This window comes from Schistocerca cancellata, chromosome 5 (assembly GCF_023864275.1).
Source record: "Schistocerca cancellata isolate TAMUIC-IGC-003103 chromosome 5, iqSchCanc2.1, whole genome shotgun sequence".
In the NCBI taxonomy this organism is placed as follows: Eukaryota; Metazoa; Arthropoda; class Insecta; order Orthoptera; family Acrididae; genus Schistocerca; species Schistocerca cancellata.
In genome coordinates this window covers 27,467,987-27,487,779 of record NC_064630.1, presented here as the reverse complement: position 1 = coordinate 27,487,779, position 19,793 = coordinate 27,467,987, and the positions used below count along the sequence as shown (strand labels likewise).

The window sequence follows — 19,793 nt, the reverse complement described above, 5'->3', positions numbered from 1 at the left end:
GCCATTTCTCCTCCTTGCACGAGTCATCACAACGTTTCACCAGGCAACGCCGGTCAACTGCTGTCTGTGTATGAGAAATCGCTTGGAAACTTTCCTCATGTCAGCAGGTTGTAGGTGTCGCCACCGGCACCAACCTTGTGTGAATGCTGTGAAAAGCTAATCATTTGCATATCACAGCATCTTCTTCCTGTTGGTTAAATTTCGCGTCTTTAGCACTTCATCTTCCTGGTGTAGCAATTTTAATGGCCAGTAGTGTAGTATTACAGTATTTAAATATAATACTACTGCCATTCCACGGTAAGGATCAGCGAAGCTAAAAAATAATAATTACACATTCCTGAAATACTGCAGGTGGAACAGCGACCAATACAACGTGTTTGAGTGTATATTCGCAGTTTATTTATTGTGCCCAATGGGTATCGGCTTCGGTATACAGTACCATCCTCAGGACATCCTACGAACAAAAAATTCCATTATCTAGTTAGAACAATGACGCAAGACAAACTGCAGCATTTCACAGCTGCACTCTACCGACGAGGAGTGGAGTGGTCACCGCTGCCCTGGCCGGCCGGTGAGCTGCGACACGGCGTGGAGAGGCCGCCGCTGAGAGCCCAGCGTACACGTGGACACTGCCAGAGATCACCAGCCCGCGGTTTCAGAGATAACAGGAACTATTCCCTCTGGATGCTAGATTTTTCCCAATAAAAATAATTTTGTTTTTTTAATACATAATGCTGTTACTTCGACGATAGTTGCTTAATCCAATGATTCATGGTTATATCGACGTTTCATAGTTGCATAAACTTTATACACTCCTGGAAATTGAAATTAGAACACCGTGAATTCATTGTCCCAGGAAGGGGAAACTTTATTGACACATTCCTGGGGTCAGATACATCACATGATCACACTGACAGAACCACAGGCACATAGACACAGGCAACAGAGCATGCACAATGTCGGCACTAGTACAGTGTATATCCACCTTTCGCAGCAATGCAGGCTGCTATTCTCCCATGGAGACGATCGTAGAGATGCTGGATGTAGTCCTGTGGAACGGCTTGCCATGCCATTTCCACCTGGCGCCTCAGTTGGACCAGCGTTCGTGCTGGACGTGCAGACCGCGTGAGACGACGCTTCATCCAGTCCCAAACATGCTCAATGGGGGACAGATCCGGAGATCTTGCTGGCCAGGGTAGTTGCCTTACACCTTCTAGAGCACGTTGGGTGGCACGGGATACATGCGGACGTGCATTGTCCTGTTGGAACAGCAAGTTCCCTTGCCGGTCTAGGAATGGTAGAACGATGGGTTCGATGACGGTTTGGATGTACCGTGCACTATTCAGTGTCCCCTCGACGATCACCAGTGGTGTACTGCCAGTGTAGGAGATCGCTGCCCACACCATGATGCCGGGTGTTGGCCCTGTGTGCCTCGGTCGTATGCAGTCCTGATTGTGGCGCTCACCTGCACGGCGCCTAAACGCATACGACCATCATTGGCACCAAGGCAGAAGCGACTCTCATCGCTGAAGACGACACGTCTCCATTCGTCCCTCCATTCACGCCTGTCGCGACACCACTGGAGGCGGGCTGCACAATGTTGGGGCGTGAGCGGAAGACGGCCTAACGGTGTGCGGGACCGTAGCCCAGCTTCATGGAGACGGTTGCGAATGGTCCTCGCCGATACCCCAGGAGCAACAGTGTCCCTAATTTGCTGGGAAGTGGCGGTGCGGTCCCCTACGGCACTGCGTAGGATCCTACGGTCTTGGCGTGCATCCGTGCGTCGCTGCGGTCCGGTCCCAGGTCGATGGGCACGTGCACCTTCCGCCGACCACTGGCGACAACATCGATGTACTGTGGAGACCTCACGCCCCACGTGTTGAGCAATTCGGCGGTACGTCTACCCGGCCTCCCGCATGCCCACTATACGCCCTCGCTCAAAGTCCGTCAACTGCACATACTGTTCACGTCCACGCTGTCGCGGCATGCTACCAGTGTTAAAGACTGCGATGGAGCTCCGTATGCCACGGCAAACTGGCTGACACTGACGGCGGCGGTGCACAAATGCTGCGCAGCTAGCGCCATTCGACGGCCAACACCGCGGTTCCTGGTGTGTCCGCTGTGCCGTGCGTGTGATCATTGCTTGTACAGCCCTCTCGCAGTGTCCGGAGCAAGTATGGTGGGTCTGACACACCGGTGTCAATGTGTTCTTTTTTCCATTTCCAGGAGTGTATATCGGTAATTGTAAACTTTGATAAACTGAAATTTGCTTTTAATGGTTTATTACACTGCGAACTATTTTTATACAATTTCTTTATTACAAATTTTTGATTTTTTGAAAATCTTTTACATTCAACTTTCTAAAGGTTAAAAAAGTATTATAAGGAATAGAAAGTGAAACACTGTACACAGGGGCACTCTTACCACTGCTGGCCGTAATTTCCGTCTGTGTAAAGCTCAACACTGACCTTCTCTTTTAGTATTGGACAGGCCTATTTGGTAATGACAGCTGCTATCTACGCACTCTAAGGTTACACAATACACCATACTTTTGCTGTCATAGAGGTTAACATTTTTTAAATTTCTTTTGCATTATTGTTGTATGTAATGGAATTTTTTGATCGAAGGATGACCTGAAGGTGGTTCTGTGTACCGTAATCGCTAGCATGTACGCAAAATAAATAAATTGCGACTGTAGACTGAAACATATTCTTTTTCAACGCGATAACCGACGATAAACTGCTAGAATACATAAATGCTTTTAAACACCCGGGATTTGATATCTCATATATTGCACCCAATCATCAAGAATACAAACTGCAAAAATTTCAACGGTTGATAAGTACAATAAATCACACTCTCATTGGGAAAATTATGTACTAAAATGCTGTAACGTGATGGCAGTACCACTTCTCATGTGTGGGTCGGAGACTTGACCACTATTCAGCAGCCAACAGAGGAGGGTGATAGAAGCAGAGGCGGTACTGCCAAGACCAGTTGCTGCTTGTAAATTCATTGGATCGTTTAAAGAGTAGTGAAATCAGAAATGAAACTCGCATCAAAAGCATACTTCAGAAAATACAGGAGTATAGAAAGAAATGACATGAACATATTCAAAGGAAGGTAGATTAACGAGTACGTTAATTATTATACAGATGCAGACCTCAAGGGAAAACAGATGTTGGTATTTCTACGAAGAGGTGGAGAGATCAGCTGCAATCTACTTGAAATCGTCACAGGCAATAACTCCTGACCACAACTGGATCTGATGATGATCTCCTACACCACTGTAAATAATTAAGATGTTGCACAGTGCCTTGGTGACAAATGAAGAGTAATGGCGGCCACTCAACTCTTGAACTGCGCCAACAGTTCCTTCGAATGAGGTAGGGATTTCGACCGGCTGGGGCGCAGGTTCCCCACAGCTTCGGTGCTTGGACTGGCGGGCTGGGCCTCATCAGTCAGCCGCTGCCACGGCCCGGAGACGCCAGCTGTCGTGGCACCGATGACACCGATACGCCCCTAATGGAATCCCGATGTTTCAGGCGCCTACGTTCGCGGTCACTGCCTCATTGGCTAGAGCTGCTGACGTTTCACTGCCAGACAGCAGGTGCTGGCTGATGCGTCAGCCTCATAGGTTCGAAGTACGTCGCCGGTACGTGACGCGGAAGTTGCAGAGTCGAGGCCAATGCCGTTGGATTTTTTACCTCTCATATTTGCGAATTTTAGAGAACCAGCCCTGAACAGACTGGTAGGGGTAAATAGATAGTCAGTGTAATGGCTTCTACCTCCCATTTCATCACCCCTGAGTCTCAGCCCACACGCGGTCTGCACATTGTGCTTGTGAGCAGTTCAATATGCCTTGGCCGACCCTATCATAGATGTTCCAAACACTGTGTTTATTTTAAAGTAGACACAATACGAAACTGCAGTACTGGTACCTACGACCTGGAGAATGTATACATGTATTCCTATGTTTTGTTTCTCTAATATTAAATACAGGTACATAGCAAACTAACAAAAATTGAAGAATTTTGTCTATAAGAATATTTCAATGTGTGATACATCGCCGTTTTCCTGCATTTCATAGGTCCCTACTCGAAGTTTTCTGGTACACTTCCAGCTCGGCGCAGTAGTGTTATGGGTTGGCTGGTTCCGGCTGCAGAGCTGTATATGTGGGAAGCTGTAGTGTGGGCTCTCCAGTATGACGTCAAGAATACTTACTCAACAGAACGTTCCTTATTATTTGATGCCTTGCATACACTACTTGCACGATAGTAACCGAAGAGCCACCCACGGCTAGTGAGCAGCTGGTGACATCTGCAGCAAAACGCTGAGGGAGCACGACAGCAGGTGGCAGCAGCGGTGCCCTCGCTCACTCAGTAGTGTGTCAGCTCCACAGTGCGGTGCTGTGAGGCCAGTGGTTGCCGTCTGCTGTAGAGATGGGCAAAACTGTTCTTTTCAGAGATTGGATCAGAACTGTTCACTCCCTGAAATGAATTAGCTCTTTTTCATGACTCACCACTCATTTACAATAGAAAATAAATGGAAGGCACATTGCCCTTTAAACTTGGTTTATTCCAGTACTATACCTGTATTTTGATCTTATTTGATCCTATTTTGAAGTAACATAGATAATGAGTAAGAATTTTGTATTGTTTATTGAAATTTCCACGATATGACAAAGTTTTTGATTATTGATTTATTTTGCACTATCGTGGTTTTTTGGGTGATCGGAAAATGTTGTAACTTGAGATTTACATTAACAATATATTTGGCTATAATGTATTAAAATTTCATTAACCTCATACAAATACATCGCAAGCCATATATTTTTAAAGTGAACGTTTCCTTCCGAAGACGCCTAAAATCGCAAAATCCGTACCAGAATAAGAAAAAAAAAATATAAATTTGACTGTAAAACGAAAGTGCTGCATATAGCCTTACGCAGAATAAAACAAGGAAAATATTGGTGTATCACATTTTGCGATACGTTTATCGGTTCGCTCGTAATTAAAGCGTAAATTCGAGTGTCCATAATAAAAATCCTATAGTAAGAGGAGTCGTCAAGAACCTAATCTAATCAGTTTAAACAAAGAAAAATAAAATAAAAACAACTGATGTATACATAACATAATAATGTAATATACATAGCGGTATTACTACGAAGAACAATATCCAGTAGAGACGAACTCCGATGCAGAGGCGCTGAGTCAAGCAGGTCGAGCCGCGAGCTGTATTACTGCGTGAGCTGAGACCGCAGAGACCAGAGTGACACCTGAGTCACTTTTCTCGACGCTCTGGCTAGAGTCGAGACGGTGGGGTGAGCGTTGAGCGGGCGAGTTCCGAGGGTGGGGGGGAGCGGTGAACTCACCCGCTCCGAGACAAATCGTCCGTTCCCTTGCGAGCAGGTTGTTGCAAGTAGTTCCTATGTTATCCGCTAGGTGGCTCTCTGTCCTGTTGCTCGCATCAACTGCCCAGAGGGCAGGACGTGCGACTGAAACGATCGCCGACAGAGTGCGATGTGAAGTTAAGCTGCGCCAGACACTGCACAGTGCACACGGCAGACGACGCACAGAGACGGCACGGCATATGTGAAACACAAAATCCAATGGGGCACTGCACAATGCAGGCAGCCAAGGTAGAAGCAGGGCAGAGGCCGGCGCTGGCTGTGTTGTGTGGCGTGCACTGTGCTCTGACCAGCAGAGGCGCTGCTGATATGCTCCGTCTCTCACTCTCTCACTCTCTCTCTCTCTCTCTCTGCCGTGGGAAACGTTTGGAGCTACCGCTCTTTTTTTCTGAATCACTGATTGTTCACTCCTTTGAAAGATGCAACTCTGTGCATTAGTTCAAGAGCGGATCCCCCATCTCTAGTCTGCTGCCTGTAGCTGGTGGCATCTGCCAGAACCGTGCAGGCGTCCTGTTTGAAACCCACTATCAAAGGGGCTAGCTGACAGCTCACAAATCAGCAGCCTCACTCAAATGTTGATGCTGATCTATGACACTGGATTAGTTTAGCCGTGCATTCGATCAGTGACAGGTATAGAGAGTGTGCCAGCCGAATGCATGGAGCTGTAGGAATGCTGCTGCCAGCTGATCTGGGAGCATTTATGCTCACTGTGGCTACGCTGTGCAGCAACCCAGCCAACCACAGGCAGCAGAACGTCGCACTGTTGGGTGCTGCGCCAGCAGTGTTGCAGCTCCTAGCTACAGGGTTACGTCGGTGGCTGACCCACGTCTCTCTTGTTTGGCAGAGGAGTCCTGCCGAAAGTTCAGGCTGAGGCACTAGTGCAATGCTGCCTCAGCATAATTTCTTGAAACAGAGACTCAACAATATCATGAAGTGCATTGTTGTTGTTGTGGTCTTCAGTCCTGAGACTGGTTTGATGCAGCTCTCCATGCTACTCTATCCTATGCAAGCTGCTTCATCTCCCAGTATGTACTGCAGCCTTCATCCTTCTGAATCTGCTTAGTGTATTCCTCTCTTAGTCTCCCTCTACGATTTTTACACTCCACGCTGCCCTCCAATACTAAATTGGTGATGCCTTGATGCCTTAGAACACATCCTACCAACCGATCCCTTCTTCTAGTCAAGTTGTGCCACAAACTCCTCTTCTCCCCAATTCTATTCAATACCTCCTCATTAGTTACATGATCTACCCACCTAATCTTCAGCATTCTTCTGTAGCACCACATTTCGAAAGCTTCTCTTCCCTTCTTGTCTAAACTATTTATCGTCCATGTTTCACTTCCATACATGGCTACACTCCATACAATTCTTTCACAAACGACTTCCTGACACTTAAATCTACACTCGATGTTAACACATTTCTCTTCTTCAGAAAGGATTTCCTTGCCATTGCCAGTCTACGTTTTATATCCTCTCTACTTCGACCATCATCAATTATTTTGCTCCCTAAATAGCAAAACCACTTTACTACTTTAAGTGTCTCATTTCATAATCTAATTCCCTCAACATCACCCGACTTAATTGGGCTACATACCATTATCCTCGTTTTGCTTTTGTTGATGTTCATCTTATATCCTCCTTTCAAGACACTGCCCATTCCATTCAACTGCCCTTCCAAGTCCTTTGCTGTCTCTGACAGAATTACAATGTCATCGGTGAACCTCAAAGTTTTTATTTCTTTTCCATGGATTTTTATACCTACTCCGAATTTTTCTTTTGTTTCCTTTACTGCTTGCTCAATATACAGATTGAATAACATTGGGGAGAGGCTACAACCCTGTCTCACTCCCTTCCCAACCACTACTTCCCTTTCATGCCCCTCGACGCGTATAACTGCCATCTGGTTAATGTACAAATTGTAAATAGCCCTTCGCTCCCTTTCGTTATAAAATTAAAGAAAAACTATGATAGCCCTTTATTTTTTCCCTATATAAAACATTACATCTCTGTTGTGATATTAGCTGTAATCAAGGGACATGCCTGGAGCCGCAAGGGAAATTCATTCCAGATATGGACTGCAAAATATTATGATGCTTGTAGGGTGTGGTGAGAAACTAAGGTTACAAAGATTGCAGTGAAAAGTGTACATTTCATTTGATAGAACCTATGCAGCCAACTGATAACACATACATTAGGTTATTTTTTGATAGCTTCAGTATCGGTTTAGGCACTTGTCGCTTTCTCAGATGAGTTTGTTGTTTCACCCACAGAAACAGAATAAATGAACTGATTTCTTCACGAGACCTCTTATCCAGAGGAGCCACCATTAGTGTTTACCTGCAACCTGCGCTGTAGGTGGCTAGTGGCTGACACTCTGCAGTTACCAACCCCATGTATCAGAATTACCGCACACTGCTAATTTATACACTGATGAACCAAAACATTACGACCACCTGCTTGAGAGCTTGTTTCTTCGTCTTTGGAGCGAAATACACTCCTGGAAATTGAAATAAGAACACCGTGAATTCATTGTCCCAGGAAGGGGAAACTTTATTGACACATTCCTGGGGTCAGATACATCACATGATCACACTGACAGAACCACAGGCACATAGACACAGGCAACAGAGCATGCACAATGTCGGCACTAGTACAGTGTATATCCACCTTTCGCAGCAATGCAGGCTGCTATTCTCCAATGGAGACGATCGTAGAGATGCTGGATGTAGTCCTGTGGAACGGCTTGCCATGCCATTTCCACCTGGCGCCTCAGTTGGACCAGCGTTCGTGCTGGACGTACAGACCGCGTGAGACGACGCTTCATCCAGTCCCAAACATGCTCAATGGGGGACAGATCCGGAGATCTTGCTGGCCAGGGTAGTTGACTTACACCTTCTAGAGCACGTTGGGTGGCACGGGATACATGCGGACGTGCATTGTCCTGTTGGAACAGCAAGTTCCCTTGCCGGTCTAGGAATGGTAGAACGATGGGTTCGATGACGGTTTGGATGTACCGTGCACTATTCAGTGTCCCCTCGACGATCACCAGTGGTGTACGGCCAGTGTAGGAGATCGCTCCCCACACCATGATGGCGGGTGTTGGCCCTGTGTGCCTCGGTCGTACGCAGTCCTGATTGTGGCGCTCACCTGCACGGCGCCAAACACGCATACGACCATCATTGGCACCAAGGCAGAAGCGACTCTCATCGCTGAAGACGACACGTCTCCATTCGTCCCTCCATTCACGCCTGTCGCGACACCACTGGAGGCGGGCTGCACGATGTTGGGGCGTGAGCGGAAGACGGCCTAACGGTGTGCGGGACCGTAGCCCAGCTTCACGGAGACAGTTGCGAATGGTCCTCGCCGATACCCCAGGAGCAACAGTGTCCCTAATTTGCTGGGAAGTGGCGGTGCGGTCCCCTACGGCACTGCGTAGGATCCTACGGTCTTGGCGTGCATCCGTGCGTCGCTGCGGTCCGGTCCCAGGTCGACGGGCACGTGCACCTTCCGCCGACCACTGGCGACAACATCGATGTACTGTGGAGACCTCACGCCCCACGTGTTGAGCAATTCGGCGGTACGTCCACCCGGCCTCCCGCATGCCCACTATACGCCCTCGCTCAAAGTCCGTCAACTGCACATACGGTCCACGTCCACGCTGTCGCGGCATGCTACCAGTGTTAAAGACTGCGATGGAGCTCCGTATGCCACGGCAACCTGGCTGACACTGACGGCGGCGGTGCACAAATGCTGCGCAGCTAGCGCAATCCGACGGCCAACACCGCGGTTCTTGGTGTGTCCGCTGTGCCGTGCGTGTGATCATTGCTTGTACAGCCCTCTCGCAGTGTCCGGAGCAAGTATGGTGGGTCTGACACACCGGTGTCAATGTGTTCTTTTTTCCATTTCCAGAAGTGTAGTTTAGACAAGAAGGGAAGAGAAGCTTTCGAAATGTGGTGCTACAGAAGAATGCTGAAGATTAGGTGGGTAGATCATGTAACTAATGAGGAGGTATTGAATAGAATTGGGGAGAAGAGGAGTTTGTGGCACAACTTGACTAGAAGAAGGGATCGGTTGATAGGACATGTTCTAAGGCATCAAGGGATCACCAATTTAGTATTGGAGGGCAGCGCGGAGGGTAAAAATCGTAGGGGGAGACCAAGAGATGAATACACTAAGCAGATTCAGAAGGATGTAGGTTGCAGTAGGTACTGGGAGATGAAGAAGCTTGCACAGGATAGAGCAGCATGGAGAGCTGCATCAAACCAATCTCAGGACTGAAGACCACAACAACAACAACAACGACAATTGAAACCCTCACCTCCCCACAGGTGTTGTTGACATACCTTGATGGTGACTCGAATCCGGGATCTCCTGCTTCTCTTTCTGTAGATGCACGTGAACATTCGACCATATCCGCCGTTTTCGAGATACTCGTTCAGAGGCTCTGTGTAATGATAATCTGCCCCTTGTCAAAGGACAGATTGTAATGGATTATAATGGATGTCTCCTTTTGCAGCCCATATCTTCACTAGGGTGATCCCCCGTCCTGGTCTGCTCCGTTTACATACTTTTATTAAAGCGTCACTTGCCAGCAACGCGACCACACGGCATCCAACGTCGCGGTGGTCAAAATGTTTTGGCTGATCAGAGTGTATAACAGAGCAGACTCCAGGAATGTCAGCTTCGTAACCTTAGTTTCTGAACGCCGCTTGTACAAAATCCTCAGTATATTCAAACAGGATATATTTGTACTAATGGTGTGTTCGTGCTTGTGGAGAAACCTTATGCTGGATCATGTCCACGTGACTCTGTAGTCAGTGTCTGTTGTGTGGACTAAACCGCTCGCTCCCTAGATGTTCCCATACTGTGACCTCACCAGTCGCCGTTGTTGTTGCAGCCTGTACGTCCTGGACCGCACGGCGAAGGCGCTGTTTGTGATGCTGCTGCTGTGGCTGCTCGTGGGCTACTCCGAGACTGCGCGCTCAGCCCTGGACACTGTGGCGGAGGCCCTGCGCTCCCTGCCTCTGCTGGGCAGCGTCCTCACCAGGGAGTCCACCCTGCAGCCGATCTGAGGACGGAGGGAGGGGGGGCGGGGAGAGGCACAGCAAGCCGCCGGCCAGAGGGGGCCGTCCGAGCCTCTCTTATTACACAATATACATCAAATCTCACAGCTCATATACGTACATGTATCGATGGTACTTGCTCTGAACTTGCTCTTTGGCATGGAATAACATGTGGGAATAAGTTCACTTACGATAAAGGCAGAAATGTTTGTGTACAAAGAGTATTGTAGGTATACCCATAATTATCTCTCGTGGTGGGAAACTAACTTTACACTGAATTATAGCTGTTTCACATTATATGTATTGTATGTTTTAGAGTATGAAACAGGTACACTGGGTTCATGCACGAAGTATGGCACAATATGGCTGATGCAATTGTTAATCAAAATACATGACACTGAAAAGTGTCGTCCTGAGAATATGTTTTATACAATTTAGAAGCATGCTATTTTACAGACTTATACAGTGTTTCAAATATAGGTATCTATTAGCTAATCCAACGTGATAAATGTACAAAATCTGTGAATTCCACAGCTGTGATCAGTAATTTTTGGTTAGATTCGTATGAAATAACAGTACTTGTACGAATCTTTTGAAGGTTATATAAGATAATATTTTATACAAAAAACTGTTTACAGACAGCTACAAATTTTAAATATGATTTGTGTGTGTGTGTGTATGTTTGTGTCTTGTGTGTCTATGCACGCGTGTGTGGGAGAGAGAGAGAGAGAGAGAGAGAGTGAGAGAGAGAGAGAGAGAGAGAGTTGCTCTATAAGCTAATTCAGCATTGCCACATAAGTAACCTGTAACTGGAAAATGACTGATATATGTGTATTAGTAGTAAGTCTCATTATAGATAGCTAAATCTTTTTATACATTTGTAAATCTATTTTTATGCTAATAGTAAAAGATATCGGTAAAGTTTGTATCATGTACTAGTACTTGCCGCTTGAATAAAGAATTGATCCCGAATTTAAATTTCCTAGTAATGACACCAAATTTCACGTTTATTGTATCAGTCTTAATATTCGTTAATTGTTTAATACCAAACCCTAGCTGCTTTTTAATGACGTTTAGAAATATCTTTTCAGTTTAACGTCATCAGCCAGACCTTCCACAAACTTATCATCAGTGGAATGAACTGGAAGAAAATATAAAAAGAAACCGAACTGAATGTGAGTATCGGTAAAGTATATCGATTATGTTAGACACATATCTTATGAGGTGCCACACTGGCCAAGATTTCACATCGTCGTTCATCTGTTTGCATGCATAAGGACAGCGGCAGAATTCCTAATCTTCCTTAGTCCAGAGACGTTATTATTTCGAAACCAGAGCACTCGAAAGACACTACAATGTCAAAATGTAACCTCCATAACTTAACTTCAAGCCCCTTCTATTAATTATTAAGTGACGGACAATTTCTCTCCAGCAGAGTTTTTTTGTAAAGAACTTTCGTAGCTACACTTTTTGTATTCTGTACGTGCTTTTCAGGAAATTCTCGCTAACATGCTACGTAACTCTACTGCTACATTTCATCATATTATTTATGAACATATACCAGGAAATGTTTTTCCTCAGATATAAATTCGTGTAGTCAACAGGATATCTCTTCATTAGGGGGCTTGGGATGGCGGTTTGGATAACTACAATGTAAAGATTGCATTTCCGATTTTATGTCTAGTGTTCTATCAGGTTTTTAAATTCATGAAATCTACTTTTTGTGATGTGCAGGTTTACTTTTCCACTCTCGTACTCTTAGGTTTTTGTTTAAAATGTGATGCGAATCTGACTTTTAATTCCATCGTTATCCTCATTACTACACAGAAAATAGTGTCTCTACAAAATTATGTTCTGAAAACCTATAGCTAGATTTTAAGTTTGATGAGAGAGGACTACTTAACGTTAGAGAATTTTCTGCGTCCAGTAGTCATTGTTTTCTCATTTATTTCAAAAAGTGATACTTCTCCTTTTCTCAAAGAGTACTAACAAAATAATCAAGCTAAAAAAATAATGTATCGAATCCACAGAATACCTCACCATGACAGCTGTATGGAGATTCTGCTCACTCTGACATGCATTTCATTGATTTAACCACTGTGTCACTTCACTTAAATAGCATACAACCAAAATGCTGAAACAGTATTGACGGTAACTTCTATTCGCATTTATAGTCACACTTTCACACGGTATACAGTCCTCCCTAAGAAGCTGAAATAAACTTCATACAGACACAAACAATACACATACACTCCTGGAAATGGAAAAAAGAACACATTAACACCGGTGTGTCAGACCCACCATACTTGCTCCGGACACTGCGAGAGGGCTGTACAAGCAATGATCACACGCACGGCACAGCGGACACACCAGGAACCGCGGTGTTGGCCGTCGAATGGCGCTAGCTGCGCAGCATTTGTGCACCGCCGCCGTCAGTGTCAGCCAGTTTGCCGTGGAATACGGAGCTCCATCGCAGTCTTTAACACTGGTAGCATGCCGCGACAGCGTGGACGTGAACCGTATGTGCAGTTGACGGACTTTGAGCGAGGGCGTATAGTGGGCATGCGGGAGGCCGGGTGGACGTGCCGCCGAATTGCTCAACACGTGGGGCGTGAGGTCTCCACAGTACATCGATGTTGTCGCCAGTGGTCGGCGGAAGGTGCACGTGCCCGTCGACCTGGGACCGGACCGCAGCGACGCACGGATGCACGCCAAGACCGTAGGATCCTACGCAGTGCCGTAGGGGACCGCACCGCCACTTCCCAGCAAATTAGGGACACTGTTGCTCCTGGGGTATCGGCGAGGACCATTCGCAACCGTCTCCATGAAGCTGGGCTACGGTCCCGCACACCGTTAGGCCGTCTTCCGCTCACGCCCCAACATCGTGCAGCCCGCCTCCAGTGGTGTCGCGACAGGTGTGAATGGAGGGACGAATGGAGACGTGTCGTCTTCAGCGATGAGAGTCGCTTCTGCCTTGGTGCCAATGATGGTCGTATGCGTGTTTGGCGCCGTGCAGGTGAGCGCCACAATCAGGACTGCATACGACCGAGGCACAGAGGGCCAACACCCGGCATCATGGTGTGGGGAGCGATCTCCTACACTGGCCGTACACCACTGGTGATCGTCGAGGGGACACTGAATAGTGCACGGTACATCCAAACCGTCATCAAACCCATCGTTCTACCATTCCTAGACCGGCAAGGGAACTTGCTGTTCCAACAGGACAATGCACGTCCGCATGTATCCCGTGCCACCCAACGTGCTCTAGAAGGTGTAAGTCAACTACCCTGGCCAGCAAGATCTCCGGATCTGTCCCCCATTGAGCATGTTTGGGACTGGATGAAGCGTCGTCTGACGCGGTCTGCACGTCCAGCACGAACGCTGGTCCAACTGAGGCGCCAGGTGGAAATGGCATGGCAAGCCGTTCCACAGGACTACATCCAGCATCTCTACGATCGTCTCCATGGGAGAATAGCAGCCTGCATTGCTGCGAAAGGTGGATATACACTGTACTAGTGCCGACATTGTGCATGCTCTGTTGCCTGTGTCTGTGTGCCTGTGGTTCTGTCAGTGTGATCATGTGATGTATCTGACCCCAGGAATGTGTCAATAAAGTTTCCCCTTCCTGGGACAATGAATTCACGGTGTTCTTATTTCAATTTCCAGGAGTGTAGAAACATCCATTTCATTATAGATAAAGGAACACAAAAACAAATGGTCTTCCTGGATATAACAATGAAGAGAGTCAAAATAAGCACAAAATTGGCATTTATCGAAAAGCAACAGTAGCAGTCACAATTATACGTGCTGCATCAAAGCATCCAAAAACCCTCAAAACAGCAGCTCTCTAACACGTGGTACACAATAAAATCTCACTCGTCAGAGAGCTCTGTGAAGAAGAACTCTGTGCAATAAAGCTCATAGCCGGAAACAATGGCTTAAACACCGATATAAAGCAATGACTCAATCACTAAATCAAAACGTAACGAAACAAAAATGACAGCAAACAGAAGAAAAGAACACCACAAGACTCTACAGTGAACACAGACACTAGAGCACGCACCACAGGGACACTTACGACATGACTATCAAAAACAATAGGTGCACTTTAACACGTAAAACAAATCAACGCACAAAATAGCAAATGTACTGACGACTGCAGATCAGCGTACCAGGAGATAACTGGCAGGTATTTGGAAACTAGCTACAAAGTAAACATAAAAGCCTGAAGTACGAATACAGCCTTTTTATCTTTTCTGAAAACCTAACAACGTATATGATGAATTATCTAAGATGGAACAGATATGAAAACTATTAGAATGAACAACAACTACAGAAAACCTATATCATCACAGGGAACTTTTCGTGTAAAAAGATTCCTTGCGGTGGAAAAGAAAGTAATAAATGACTAAATCGGTATGAGTCGCAACTCACTGGTCATTTTGGCCACTGAAACAATCAGATGTAAAACATAACCATACTAAATAATAACTTAGTCTCTCACTACAGACACAAAACAGAATTTTTACGAGTCACTCCACTCAGAATTTCTCTTTTCCCCAGAGCAGTCCTCACCACACACAGTAACAAATGCACACACATAATAAGCAAACGAATGTCAAACGCACACAGACACCGCATCACAAACAAAATACGAATGGGAAACGCACAACTACAGTTGGCAATATTGTACACACGTGCACACAAACAAACACACGTATTAGAATTAAAGCGAATTGTTCTATTGATATGTGTTCGAAAACGGCTAAAATCGGACGTTCTACTCAAGGAAGACACAAAATCGTAAGTAGAACGAAACTGTAATCTAACAATCTGAAACTTGCGGTCCAAAATGCTGTTTCTTACCTGACAATAGAATAACAGAAAAATTAAATATAGCAGCTTATCTGGAATCCCCATATAACGCAATTATTTCATACATAAAACAAACACGTATTACATGCCATTGAAGGGGTTTATAAATGAAAAAGAAGCGAAACGCGTTTGGCTCCAAACAGGTTCTCATTTAATTGTGTAGACTGATCAGATTTCCAAGAAAGCAAGAAAGAAGAAGTTGGTTTTGTTCAAATGGAAACTTTTAGGAGAATTTTTAAGATGTTGCCAGCACGAAAAAAATCTGGGAGTCGTTTCAGAGGCTTCACCTTTTCGTCTATATACCTTATTTTCGTCGTTTCCTTGTTAAGACTCTTATGTATTTTTTCCAAAGCGTTGCATACACAACTCGGATTTTTTTCAGTAACTTTCTTTATTTATTACATCGCTGGAGAATTATAGACGTTCGGTTGAAAATCGAAATTTATGAATAGTAAACGTTTGGATTTGGGTTTTATTTATTTAATAAAATTGCAGCCAAATAGCCATATACAGTTACTTTGCTTAACATTTTACATTTACATTTTACATTTTCGCATATTCATTTATCGATTTCACTCTTTTACTGCACAGTTCTATGTGATTTCGTTCACAGGCTTCGTTACACAGTTCACATACACATGTTGCGGTTGGGTCGTGGTAAGTTTTGTTTTTGCAGATTAGATGATGAAAGCCGTGAGTAGAAAGTCTAGTTACAACATGTCGCTGTTCGAAGTTTGGTGCTGTCCATGAGCGGTTCGTCATTGCTTCGGTGCCATAAAACACCGGCCATATTTTTTCTCGTTTGTCCTCCATGATCTTCAGTTGCTTTCTGGAAGCCCTGGTGTGTGGCATCATATATCGAAGTCTGATGTCTTCAATTAGGAATGTCTCTCTCGCTAGCAGGTACACTAGTCTAGATCTTGTTGTCTTTGAGAGACCTAGTGCTCTTTTTAGATAGGTCGATTTTACCTTTTCTAGTGTTTCTAGATTTTTTTCTGTCAGGTGGTCCCATATAACCTCCATCCCATAGGCCAGGATTGGCAAGATTTTTGCGTTGAATAATTTCATGGCCGTTTCTAGACTGAGTAGGCGGATGTTGTTGATGTCCTGTATTGCTATTATTGCTTGGGCTGCACGTTCTGTTATATGTTTTGTGAAGCATTTGGCTGTTGGTTGCAATGTCACTCCTAGTTATTTAAAGTCTGATGAGATTTTTATTTGTTGTCCTCTGATACTGATTTCCGCATTCTTGGGTGTTTTGCCTCCTTTTCTGAAAATTACCATTTCTGTCTTTGCTATGTTTATGTGTAGTTTGTGTTCACTGCACCATCTGTCTATTTTCTCAATGATTCTCTGCAGCTTCTGTATATCTGTTGAACCTACGGCTATGTCGTCAGCGTATGCACATACATACACATCTTCTTCATTTTCTCCAATTCAGAGTACTTCTTCAGTGGCAAGAATGTATAGCAAAGGGCTCATTGGGTCACCCTGTAAGACTCCGTTCGATTGCAGAATGGGGTTCGAAAAAGAGAGGTTGTCTGATATTGTAATTAAATTGTATTCGAGGATTGATTTGATTACTCTTGCCCATATGCTATCTTCTCCCATTGTGTTTTCCAGTTTTCGGACTATGAGCTCTCTTTCCAATAGGTCAAAGGCTGTCGTGAATCACAGTAGAGCCGCGATTAGCAGTCTAACAACACTTTATTACATAGTCACAGAACATACAATATAACAAGTCAAAGATACATTGTCCTAAGAGTAAACAAACAGTCTCTCACTTGCGAGAAGTACATCACTCTGTGACATCCTCCCCACCCTGGTCGACCTCCAAAGGTACGGCCAGCAGCACAGGACGACTAATGATGTGACCTTCTGGTGTCCGGAGTATTATCGTCCTTACCCTGCCGTCTCTTCCTGGTAGTACCTTTTCTATCGTGGCCTTCGTCCACATATGTCGCGGACAAAGGTCCTCTTGGATCAGCACGATGTCGCCAGGGCGAAAGGGGATGACTCGTCCCGATGGGCGTTTAACTTCATGGTAGTTCCGGAGCTCCAATAGGTATTCTTTAACCCAACGGTTCCAAAAACTGTCACAGAGTTGCTGTCTCAGTCGGAATTCCTTTGTTAAATTCGTGCTTGCTGAAGGCTCTGGTCCCGTCGGAATAGTCGTAAGTTTTACTCCCGTCAGAAAATGGGATGGTGTGAGTGCATCACAATCATCTCCTGGTGTGATGGGCCTGGAGTTCACCGCGGCTTCAATACTGATCAAGGTGGTGTTCAGTTGTTCCTCAGTGAGCTTTGCGAGTCCCAGTACCTTCCGTAGGCAACGCTTTATAGTGCCCACCATTCTTTTCCACCATCCTCCCCACCAAGCCGCACGGGAGACAATGAATTTCCAAGTAATACCGTGGTGGGCGAGGAACTGATAAGATTTTGTGGTGGTTAATGCCTTCCAAAGTTGGGCTAGTTCCATATTCGTGGCGTGGAATGTTTTCGCGTTATCTGTATATATCGCGTGGGGTAGTCCGCGTCTTCCGGCGAATCGCTGAAGTGCCATAAGAAACTTGTCCGTTGACAAGTCTGTACAGAGTTCGAGGTGTACAGCTCGTGTGGTAGCACATGTGAAAAGAGTGATATATGACTTGTGCGTTTCCTTCCCCACTTTGATGAATAGAGGGCCAGCAAAGTCTATTCCGGTTACAGCAAATGGTTTGGCAGGTGAAACTCGTTCAGGTGGCAGCGGTGCTTCGATCTGTTGCCCTCGTGGTTTCTTCAAGATCTTGCATGCGAGGCATGACTGTAGGATTCTTTTGATGGCCTGACGAGCTCTATGGATCCAAAATTCGGTTCGCAGTTCGGATAGTACAGAACGAACACCAAAGTGATGAAGGCGGATGTGTGTCTCTCGAATAACCAATTGTGTGAAGTGGTGGGAACCGTCAAGGAGTACAGGATGTTTTTGTTGCCTATTTAGGCTAGTGCACTGCAGTCGACCTCCTAGACGTATCAGTCCATCTTCTAGGAAAGGATTGTATCGTGCGATTTTTGACTCTCTTGGCAGTGGTAAGTTATTCTGAAGTGCATGTAATTCGTTGGGGAAGGAATCTCTATGGCCCACTCGAATCCAATACATTTTGGCAGCTGATAATTCGGTGGCTGTAAGTTCTCCTGAAGATTTATTCTTCTGACGGATGTTGTGTAGGAAACGGAGAGTCCATGCTGTGATACGAATGAGCTTCCAGTATGAGCTGAATTTAAGTAAGTTCAAAAGGCCGGTTGGCGTAGATATCGACAAAACTTGGCTCTGCGTTTTCTTCCTCTTTTCTTCGGGAGGAAGTCGTACCATCGTTGGAGTATCGTCGCATTCAGGAGGACGTGTAAGCCAAGGCGGCCCATGCCACCAAATATCCAGAGAATTCATTTGGTAGCCGAGGAGTCCACGTGAGAGGTGGTCAGCAGGATTGTCTGGTCCTGGGCAGTGTTTCCATTGCGTGGGAGTCGTGTGTGTTTGTACCTCAGTTACACGATTACAAACGAAGATCTTCCATCTGTTAGGATCACAGCGAATCCAACTTAGTGTTATTGTAGAATCCGTCCACAGTATCGCACGGGCAATTTTAAAGTCTGTTGCGCGGCAAAAGTAACACAATAGTCTGGTCCCAACTACTGCCGCTAAAAGTTCGAGTCGAGGCAATGTCACCTTCTTAATAGGAGCAAGTCTGTTCTTGCTACAACTAAATGGGTTACGACGTCATCATCTAAAACAGTACGAATGTACAAAGCTGCTCCATATGCCTTTTCCGAGGCGTCACAGAATACGTGCAGCTGAGAGTCTCTTCCATGAGCTGTAGTTATCCATCTAGGGACGCATATATGTGACAATGAAGGTAAGCTAGATATCCAAGTGCGCCATCGTGCCCCTAAGTCCCAGGGCATAAGTTCATCCCAGCCAATTCCTCAGCACCATGTGTCCTGGAATAGCAATTTCCCAACAAGAGAAACTGGGGAAAACAGTCCGAGTGGGTCATAGAATTTAGCCGTACATTGTAAAAGGAGTCGTTTGGTGGCTGGCTCTTCTGACGACCTTCTGATGATTTCGCTAGGATCGATACAGAAGTAGTCACCTGCGGTGTTCCAGTCTACACTTAAAACTTGAGTCTGGGTGTGGCGTTCTCGCCCTTCTGCCCTCCAGTTAGTGTGGAGTTGTTCACAGTTGGTAGCCCATTTTGATAAGGGGAGACTGATCAATTTCATTAGGGTTACAAGTTCATAGTATATAGTTATCACCAAATTATCACCTTCTACTGAGATCACAAAATTGTCCATGTATGCAGTCTTGTTTATAAGTGGCGCTACGGTGGGAAATGCTGTCATACACTTGTCGGCAAGTTCTCTTAGTGTCGCAGAAAGTAAAACTGGGCTGCAGGTCAGGCCGAATG

The 19,793-nt window shown here is 45.6% G+C and overlaps 1 protein-coding gene across 1 annotated transcript in view; it reads left to right on the top strand.

The window, feature by feature from the left end:
• Nucleotides 1-10,514, top strand: part of LOC126187875 (putative fatty acyl-CoA reductase CG5065) — a 483,618-nt gene extending 473,104 nt beyond the window's left edge. The window contains exon 9 of the mRNA XM_049929207.1: nucleotides 10,308-10,514. Coding sequence (XP_049785164.1) covers nucleotides 10,308-10,482 — 175 coding nt within the window. The 3' untranslated portion in view covers nucleotides 10,483-10,514. The remainder of the gene's footprint in view (nucleotides 1-10,307) is intronic.
• The last annotated feature ends 9,279 nt before the right edge of the window (nucleotides 10,515-19,793 follow it).